Source organism: Myxine glutinosa, chromosome 12 (genome assembly GCF_964187855.1).
Source record: "Myxine glutinosa chromosome 12, kmMyxGlut1.1, whole genome shotgun sequence".
Classification (NCBI taxonomy): domain Eukaryota; kingdom Metazoa; phylum Chordata; class Myxini; order Myxiniformes; family Myxinidae; genus Myxine; species Myxine glutinosa.
The window spans coordinates 108,464,929-108,474,812 of record NC_136272.1 but is presented as its reverse complement, the minus strand read 5'-3'; the positions used below and the strand labels follow the sequence as shown (position 1 = coordinate 108,474,812).

At 44.9% G+C, this 9,884-nt stretch overlaps 1 protein-coding gene across 1 annotated transcript in view; it reads right to left on the bottom strand.

Moving 5' to 3' along the window:
- Positions 1–528: 528 nt before the first annotated feature.
- Positions 529–9,884, bottom strand: part of CD99 (CD99 molecule (Xg blood group)) — a 33,646-nt gene continuing 24,290 nt past the window's right edge. Inside the window, exons 9-11 of the mRNA XM_068132320.2 lie at positions 6,213–6,335; positions 4,890–4,937; positions 529–4,622 (exon numbers count right to left, since the gene is read on the bottom strand). Coding sequence (XP_067988421.2) covers positions 4,465–4,622; positions 4,890–4,937; positions 6,213–6,335 — 329 coding nt within the window. The 3' untranslated portion in view covers positions 529–4,464. The remainder of the gene's footprint in view (positions 4,623–4,889; positions 4,938–6,212; positions 6,336–9,884) is intronic.

Below are 9,884 nucleotides of genomic sequence, written 5' to 3'. Positions count from 1 at the left end.
TCAATGGGGAAAAGGGAGACAGTTAATTGCACTAATAGATACTGCGGAGTGTTTTCATTCTGTACAGTAACTCGCGGGGATGACGTGTTATGCAGCTGGTGGAACATCCCGCGAAGCTCTTGATTATATTGCGGCTAAAATTACCGGCAGCCATGAAAACGCAAAGCACACAGCAGTGAATGTTTGCAGCTCGTAGAAGATCTTTTTTTGCGTATGTCCAGCTGCTCTATACATGGTTGGTGAAAGATGGGTTTTATAAATGCGTCAAGCTCGCGGCTTGTGAAATATATTTTTGCGCCCTGGAAAAACTGCAAATTCACAGAACACAGCCACAAATAGGTTAAAAAAAACCGTGGGGCAAAAATGGAAAATGGCCAAAGGCAAATGATACAGTGAATAGAGCAGACTGTTTGAAGTACAACATACCACCATGGAAAAATAAAACCGCAATTTCGCAGAACACGGCCGCGAATAGAAAAAAAAAAGCCGCAAACTTGCGGGACACTTTTCCGCAAATAGAGAAACAGGTCGCATTTTATCACCCGCGATTACACAGAACCCGCGAATAGCGGGGTCCGACTGTATATATACGATAAGAGAGCCTTTTGTCTGTCTGTGTGTCGCCATTTTTCTCAGAGATGGCGAAATGGAACTTCCTCAAACTTTCAGAGGTTCATCAGTGAGTACCAAAGCGTGTTTCAGACGAAAAAATATATTGATGTTGAAAAATAAAGTTGGAGTTTTCTTTAGTATGTGTGTGTGTGGATATGTAAGTTTTTGTTGATGTTCACAGCTATCTCCACATGTGGGTGATTTTCAGGTGGTGAAATGGAGACCTAAGAGGTCTCAAAGTATCCACCTGCATACGTGTGTGCGCGTACGTACACGTGTACTTGTGGGAGCATAATGTGGGAGCATAATGTTCAGATTAAATATCAAAATTTCCATTACTCCTGTTGTGTGAGTTTCTGTGGGTTGATGAAAATTGCACAAGCTGACATTAATCAATGAGTCAAGCACTGAAAACAAGAAAAATCACAGCATGCATGGGGTTGAGCCGCATTTAGTTTGTAGACAAACGTGTTGCAGACAATGGTCAGTTTAAAGAGTTCCCCTCTCCTCTTCCCCTCCCCTTTCCCTCCTCTCCACCTCACCCTCAATCCCTCTCACCTCCCTCCCTCTCCTCGTCACACTCAACGCCACCCACCTCCTCTTTTCTCACTCCCCCTCCTCTCTCCCCACCCCCTTTCTTAATTTAGGGTCAGTGTTGCTCCTTTTGTTTAATTTATTCTCCCTGACTGCAACCTCACCTCCTAACTGGTGATCAGCAGGGTAGAATCAATATGTTTGTGTGGCAGACGACACTTGTTGCTAATCGGTGGTGCAACATTTGTTTTTTTGGGAATCGGCCTGTGCCTTGCAACCCCAATGGCACTTCAAAATCAGCTTAAGTTACTCTAAGGACAAGCCAGCCATTGCCATATTGTCATTCTGTACTGCCTGAGATTAACAGCTGACTGATGACATGCGATCTTTCAATCACATGCTAACGCCATCTGTTAGGTATTAGTAGCACCAAACATCACCCATCTCTGCCATTTCATTAGTTTTCTGAAATATGACAGCCTGTCACATTTTACTGAGACACTTTGCATGCAACATATATATATATATCACGTACACTTGTTCATTAATTCTCCCTCCTTCCTTCCCTACTTTACTCATAGTCTCCCTGTTTGAGACTGCAGTGTTTTGTAAAGCCACAAAGTTTGCTTAGTGCCTATGTGGGGCGGGGGGGTGGGGGGGAGAGTGGGGGTGGGGGGGGGGGGGGAGAGGGGAGTGCTGGTTTGGGTTAATGAAGGTCCAACCCATGGCTACTGGTGGCAGAGAGTAATTATTATTATTTACTTATTTACATACATTCACTGACAAAATCATTGTTTATTTGTCATCAGACGTATCAGAATTAAGCATTAGACCCTGAAGTCAAAACTCAAGTCTTTAACTATATACAAAAACGTGGCGCAATTTGGTCAAGTCCCTTTCTGGAAAATGCTTCTAGTATGTTACTTCACTCTTGAAATATGGGTCACGGTGAACACTGCTCATGCAGAGACGGACTGCCTTAAGTCAGTCGTTGCAGAAAAGGCCACAATGTCCATAATTACTCTCTTCCTATGTCCATCCCACACCTCTCCCCTCAAAAAATACTGCAAGTGAGTGAACTTTGCTCTTGCCAAGGTAGAAAAATTCCTTGCATCTTGACTCTTCCACTGCGGATGTGGTCAGTCACCAAATCCTCAAAAATGCTTCATCTGCTCTTTTCAGTCATTTTTAGAGGGCCATTTTCCTGCATCATGGAAAAGCACCAACGCTACCCCAATCACAAGAATGTTGCCAAAAATCACTCTCAGTTAGAAACCATTCAGCCTTCTCCCCATCATAAACAAGACAAGTCAGGAGACGACGATGGTTCACGAGCGAGCGGTATTCAATGACAAAGGACGGACTATAACCAAAACAGGCCCAGACAGGCCAGGCCCGGAAATGTCAAAACGAAGGTTACTGACCTTGAAATGAGATAGAAAATAATGTATAATCAGTTATGAGGTTAGTTAGCTACACAATACCGAAAATTTGGTTCGAGTCCGACAACTTTGAAACTTTGACCTTTGTGACCTTCAAAGGTCAAAGGTCGAAGATTCTGAGATTTGTTGGAAAACTTGTATTTCATGATGTATGTGATAATATAAGATCATGTACGACATTTCACCCTATCAGGAAGCGAACAATGTAATAAAACCATCAAAAATCGACTTTTCTAAATTTCGTGACCTTGTGACCTTGACCTTGGGGAGAAAATGAAAAATCGCGCTCCGTGGGGCTAGACACGTGACATTGGCCTAACCAAATATCGAACCCCCTGTCAGATTCCACCAAACCCCTCGGAGAAGATGTAGCTTGAAATAGATTACCCCCTAAAAAGACAACTTTTTCGGGCGTGGCTCTGCCCACAATGGGCGCAATACGCCCACTCTAGGCAGGACACAACTAGATCATGATATCAACCTCCCACCCAAGTTTCATCAAGATCGGATGATATCATCGGGTAGTTATGCTGCGGACAGACAGACAGACACACACCCATGACGAATATAGTGGTCACTTGATAACTCGTGAACCAAAAATGAAATTGCATGATAATTGCATCTAACTTCAAGATTCCTCTTTTCCTGACTCTGATCTCTGTCCAGTGTCTGCCCAGGCCATTCCACCTTTGACATGATGCTTTTTCTGTCTCAAAAAGGTTTAGGGCTCTCTCACATACTGGACATCCCCCATGCACTTAATGCTGTTTGTTGCCTCGCTCTGATTTGCAAACTGCCAGCTAATTGTTTCCAATGTTCTGTCCTCAACTGGCTACAAAGGTTCCTGTGCACCAATAGCAGGTTGCTTTGGACACAATACTTTCCAAAGCTGTAAATGTAGAAGCCGGTAGAGTGTTCTGGAACCAGTCTTGTTGTTGATTTGATGTATTCGACACTAGAAAACCCAATGCTTCACTTTGCAGCAGACAACTCCAATCCTTGTGGGACTGTGGGGTATCACACACCTCCACCAGGCAAGGTATTCCAACATCCCTCTGCAGCTCTGGAAAAAATAAGCAACTACTCATCTACGTGCAACATGTATTTTAGGAAATAAAATACCTATATTCCAACCCTCTATTAGGACGAGCTAGCAAATCCCGTCAATTATTTATATGGTCAGCCTTTGGAAGAGGTACTGTCTCTGGAGCTCTTCGGCCTCACTGTCAGCTATAACCCGTCTCGGACAGATCATCCCCAAGATGGCCTCCAAAGCTGGCCACCACCTTGAAATTCTCCTTACGGCCAAGTCCTTCTTCTGCCCTTATAATACCAAACATATTACCAGGTTATTGATAGCCTATCAGTTTCTCAAATGCAATGCCTGTTTCTAGTTCTCCCCCAAAAATATCAAAAGTCAAACGCTTAAGAAAATAAATTACCAAGTTACAGATCACGACTAATCTTTGCAGTGTTTATAACTTGGATAAACTATTTTTTTCTCCATTCGAGCCAGTTTTAAAAAATTGTTTCAAAAAGCTACTTTCAGTTTAATATTTGTCAATAAATGAGCATTTTCAGGTATATGGGGTCTGTATGTGCAGGGTTTTAGTGCAACTCGAACCCCGATTTAACAAATACAATTCCGGGATAAAATCCAGCTTTGCGGCAATTAAACCACCTGACGATGCCAGAAAATATTGCCACCTACTTTAACCGACATCTCTCCTGAATGAGCACAAGTCATCACTGAAAAATAAAATGACAAGCAAAACAAAAAAATAAAATAAAAAAATATTATTATCTAATCCTAAACTTTTCGAGGGCAGTCCAAGCAACAAACACAAAAGCCGGATTTCCAGTCTTCTTCTCAAAACTACACCTTCTGCTCGTCCGGTAATTCAAACTCTCCCGGAGTCTCTGCAGGCTTGTCTGCCTTGCCCGGGGGTTCAGCGTACTGCTGAGCGGCCGGCTGCTGTTGCTGAGAATTGAAATTGAAGAATCGCCCAGCATTCTGCAGCAGCGAGCTGAACACTTCAGCACAAAGAGGGTGGGGAGATTACGTGGAAGCAATATACCGGCACAACCGATTGAGAGATTCAGACGGGCAAAGCAAAGATGCAAAGGTTGCAGGAAATAATGTGAAAGTGGAAAACGAAAAGGAAAGAGAAACTTACTAAGCGAACGCAATTGAGGGAAGGGAAAGGCAGAACAATCCACTTGAAATTAATGGCGATGCAATCATCTGTTCAAAAGTATTACAGGAAAATTACAGGACCAGTATGGGTGCCATGTACTTACTCTGAGGTTCATCACCCTGTTGCTGGGCACCGCCTCCTTCCTGGTTGTCTGCAATGTCACCAACAGCAAGAAAGCAATCAATCATTGGGTACAATATTCTCAGAGTAACCTAAAAAAAATATAGGTGCAATACACCTGGGCGCTCACCTGGTAGAATAAAGCAGTATACTACACCAAATAAAGGTATTTTAAACCAATTTCAATGGTTGCTAGGAGACAGGGCAGCATGTAAGGGCAGCATACTAACATAACCATAAGACTTTAAACAAACAAAAAAATACCTATTTTGGGAGGCAACCATCCCCTCCCCTTCCCCCTCTCGCCCCCACCCCTTCCCCCTCTCGCCCCCTCCCCTTCCCCCTCTCGCCCCCCCCATACATCCCTTTAGGGCCCGATTTTTTTCATGCCGTGAACAAACTTTAGTTGCAACATACCAAATATCATTTCTGCCAAGTTTGGTCACAATCTCATCAGTAATTTGGAGAAGTTGCAAGTGTTTACGGACTGACGAACTTGACGGACTGATTGACCGACAACGCGCCATCACATAAGCTCCCCGGAAATACATTAAAAAAGGCTAAAAAGCTAAAAAGGAAGCATGTGCAACTATAACGGCATGCGGTAGAGAGCATACATCTGCCAGGCTGAACAGTTTACGTTTTGTATCCCACTGATAGGCCGGATCTTAACCTAAATCTAGCCTGGTGTTGGCCTAATGGATAAGGTGGCTGGCTTAAGATTCTAAGGTCTCGACTTCAAGCGCCTGTTGCGCCGTTGAATTAACACCAGGCGGGTCGACTCAGCTTGTCATACCTTCCGAGGTCGGCAAAATGAGTACCAGCTAGCTCATAAGGTGGCATTGCATCAGCATCACAGCTGCACCCCCAGAAAGTGATGCAACCAAGCAGCCACAGGCTGCAACCAAATAAATAAATAAACCAAAATCTAGTTGGCTTGTTGTCACCTACCCAACTCATTCACCAGGTTTTGTCATAATCCGTCGATAATCTTTTGAAATATCGTGCTATATATCGTTTTTGGCCCGATCTCTCATTCGTGAAGAAGCACTTGAAAAACAAAATAATTATCGTATCCAGATCCATATTCACATCTTCACCAAAATCGAATCAATTCATCCTTGTCACACATCCAACTTGTCCACCAAATATCATCTGAATCCACCCACAACCTTTTGAGATATCCTGCTCACAGACAAACAAATAGACACAAGCAGACAAAAGACAGGGGTGAAAATATAGCCTTCGTCCACCTTCAGTGGCGGAGGTAAAAACGGCTTTTTAAAATGCGTGTTAGTTGTCGTACCGTGTTGTTTAAAGCACAGTTTCTTCTTCTGGTAAGCAATGAAGCTCGAAGCACCAGCAAAAAGAGCACCGATCAAAGCAGCCAGGATTCCCGCCACAGTACCAGGAGTCGCCTGAGGATTGTCTGCACACACGGACAGACATTGTGCATCAAACATAAGGTTTATGGTGATGTGTGGACTAACGAAACCATTAACTAATTAAAGTGAGCCCCAGGGGGACTCAATTCACTTTACATATGGTAGTTAAAGAGTCAAACTAGAGAGTTGATAGAACACCTTACCCTGTGGCAAGGCAGTTACTCTGAAACAACTTGTGTTCTCATCCTCAAAAGCAAACCCAACTGAAAGCAATCCCAGATCATTCCACAAAACCCGCAACAAGTGTGTGTCCCCTCTCAGGAGAGCCAGAAAACAACATCCCTCCAACCTCAAGATTGAACTTTCAAACTTGTGTCCCTCCTTTAAAATCTACTGGAGCCTTGTTAAAATGCTCTACTTCCATCCCTTCCTTCTCTTCAAATGTCACTACAGCCAAATCTGCTTGCGAGAAGGCCAAGTTCCTCAATTCTGTGTTTGCTTCTAAATAGTGTCCCCAACCCCTTGCTCTGTACCCACTCAACTACTACTGGACTTTGTTGCTTTTGCATTTAAAGTGGAGAAGTTTCTGGCAATCCACGACTCTGATTCTGCAACTGGATTGGATGGCATCAGCTCACGTGTCCTAAACATCTGCTCTGCTGCTCTTGTGCATCCTCTTTCTGCTCTTTTTACTCTTCTTCATCTTCCATATGCTTGGACATCTGCCAACATCACCGCATTACATAAACAAGGTACAAAAACCGATCCCCTTAACTGTAGTGCCGTGTAATGGCTGAGTGAGGCCGCTGTGGGCGGGGCCGAGTGAGGCCTGTTTTGCCGTTGCCTGGAATAAAGATGGCGCTTGATCCCATCCTCATCGCCAATTGTAATGTCTTCGTTATAAAGATGCGGACGCGCAGATAGGATCAAGCACCATCTTTATTCCCGCATCTTTATAACAAAGACATTACATTAACTACAGACCAATTAGCTTATTTCCAATCATCAGCAAGGTCATGCAACCCATCATCACAGTTGATAAGAAATCCTTCCTTTTCTCCAAAGTCCTCATCTCAGATCACCAGCTCAGATTGAGACCAGGGCTCTCCACCCTAGATATGCTGCTCTTACTCTCTGAACAATGGATGGATGCCCTTGATGTCAGACATGAGATCAGGGTCATCTCTCTCGATGTACGTAGTGTGTTCAAAAAGTATCCGGCCTTTATTTTTCGTGCGTAAAAAAAAAGAAGCTAGGGAGGCGTTGATTGGTGCACGTATGTAGGCGATCCTAATGCACACGCGTGAATTTTTTCACACCTGAAGAAGCTGTCATTCGACGGCAGACCGCCGATGAGTGAGGAAATGTAAGTGAGCGCCGTCGGATTTTCGTTTTTGACAAAATGACGGAAAAACTTGAACAACGCTACTGCATCAAATTTTGTGTTTCATCAAACTTGCATCAAAACTGCAACTTGGTTTCTGGGTCGTACCCATAAACCCAGGACTCATCGCCAGTGATCACTGTGTTGAGGAAGCTGGGATCGCTGTTCACAGTCTCCAGCATGTCCTGTGCGATCTCCAAACGGAGTTGCTTCAGCTCAATCGTTAGCAGCTTTGGTACGAACTTCGCTGAGATTCTCCTGAAGCCCAAATCCTCCTTCATAATGGAATGAACGGTGTTGAATCTTGCAGATCGTTTCCACTTGGGAATCGCCAAGCTTTACACAAAATTTGATGCAGTAGCGTTGTTCAAGTTTTTCCGTCATTTTGTCAAAAACGAAAATCCGACGGCGCTCACTTACATGTCCTCACTCATCGGCGGTCTGCCGTCGAATGACAGCTTCTGCAGGTGTGAAAAAATTCACGCGTGTGCATTAGGATCGCCTACATACGTGCACCAATCAACGCCTCCCTAGCTTCTTTTTTTTACGCACGAAAAATAAAGGTCGGATACTTTTTGAACACCGAGTATCTCGAGCTTTTGATACAGTCTGGCACCCCACCTTGCTCGACAAACCACATTTAAAAGTTGGCCTTCCAAGCCAGTCATCGACTGGGCATTCTCCGTCATGCAAAGTCCTTCCTTGGCACAACTCAACTCCTATCGATCTGCAAGGCCTTCAGCCGCAGCTTGATGGAGTATTGCTCTCCCCTCAAGGGTGGCACCCCTGCCTCACACTTTGCACAACTTTATGCCATGGAAAACAAGGCCTCCAAGATCATAAGAATCTCCTGCTCTGAAGCTGAGTTGCTGGGTTCATTACTTCCCCATTGCAGACAGGTTATGGGTCTCCCTGTCTTCTACCACCTCCTTTCTGGTCTTGTCCCTCTGCTCTTTCCATGCTCTGTCTCACACCACACCCAAAATTCTGCAGGACACATGTGATCCCGTCAACAGCCCTCTTCTAGTGAATCTCCCAAAATCCAGAATCATTACTCATCTGCTCTCATTTGTCCCACCTGTGGATGAACTTCCCACCAACTTCCACATTGTCTTCACTTTCATTCCTCCCTTCAATTCTTCAAGACAGTTGTTCACCACCATCCCAAACCACGATATTTTCCACCCACTTTATTCCTCACACCTTCTCCCATCCCCCAATGCGTGCATGCCCCCATACCCCTCATTCGTCCAAGTCTCTCCCTCTATTTTGTCCTTCAACCCTGATGTTGGTGTTTCCCCCGTCTTTCTACTGTTCCTTTTGTTCTGTTGCATCCTGATCCATTCTGTGTTCTAGCTCTTCCTTGGTATACAAAAAACATTTTGGGAGGGGAGCTTATCCTGTATGTGTATGGATATCAGGTATCCTGTATGGAGGGGGGGCACACTGTATGTGTTTGGGGTGGTTTTTAATTTTAGGATTTTTTGCGAACTTCCATCTTTCTTCACACAATTAAGTAATTTTTCACATTTGCATACTTATGCACACCACATTGCATGAAGTAAATTAAGTCATCACTATGATACATTGGCACACCAGTCACGGCACTTTCAACTGACTCTTCCTGCAAATCGATCTCTTACATTCACACATTTTATATACGACTAACTGTGCAGCGGGAGATGGGTCTTTTTAAAAACCATTTGACATCAAATTTTCAACAAAACATTATTATGATAACACAGAAAAGGCAAATTAATAATTTTATCAAAAGGTCAAAAGGTTAAAGGTCAGCGAAAACAAAAATCATCAATCATCATCTTGTAGCGGTTACCGCTGGATGCACACAATCGCCTTGCACCGGCCAGAACACGGCCAGACGCGCCTCTCCCGGGCATGCCCGGACTCACTGTTCCCGGGCACGCCCGAACCTCCCGGGCACGCCCGGTCTCGTCTTTCCCGGGCATGCCCGCTCTCGCCTTTCCAGGGCTCGCCCAGAGCGTCCGGGCATGCCCGCTATCGCCTTTTCAGGGCTCGCCCAGAGCGTCCGGGCATGCCCGCTATCGCCTTTCCAGGGCTCGCCCAGAGCGGCCGGGCATGCCCGCTATCGCCTTTCCAGGGCTCGCCCAGAGCGTCCGGGCATGCCCGCTCTCGCTTTTCCAGTGCTCGTCCAGAGCGCCCGGGCACGCCCAGCCTCGACTTGCCAGGC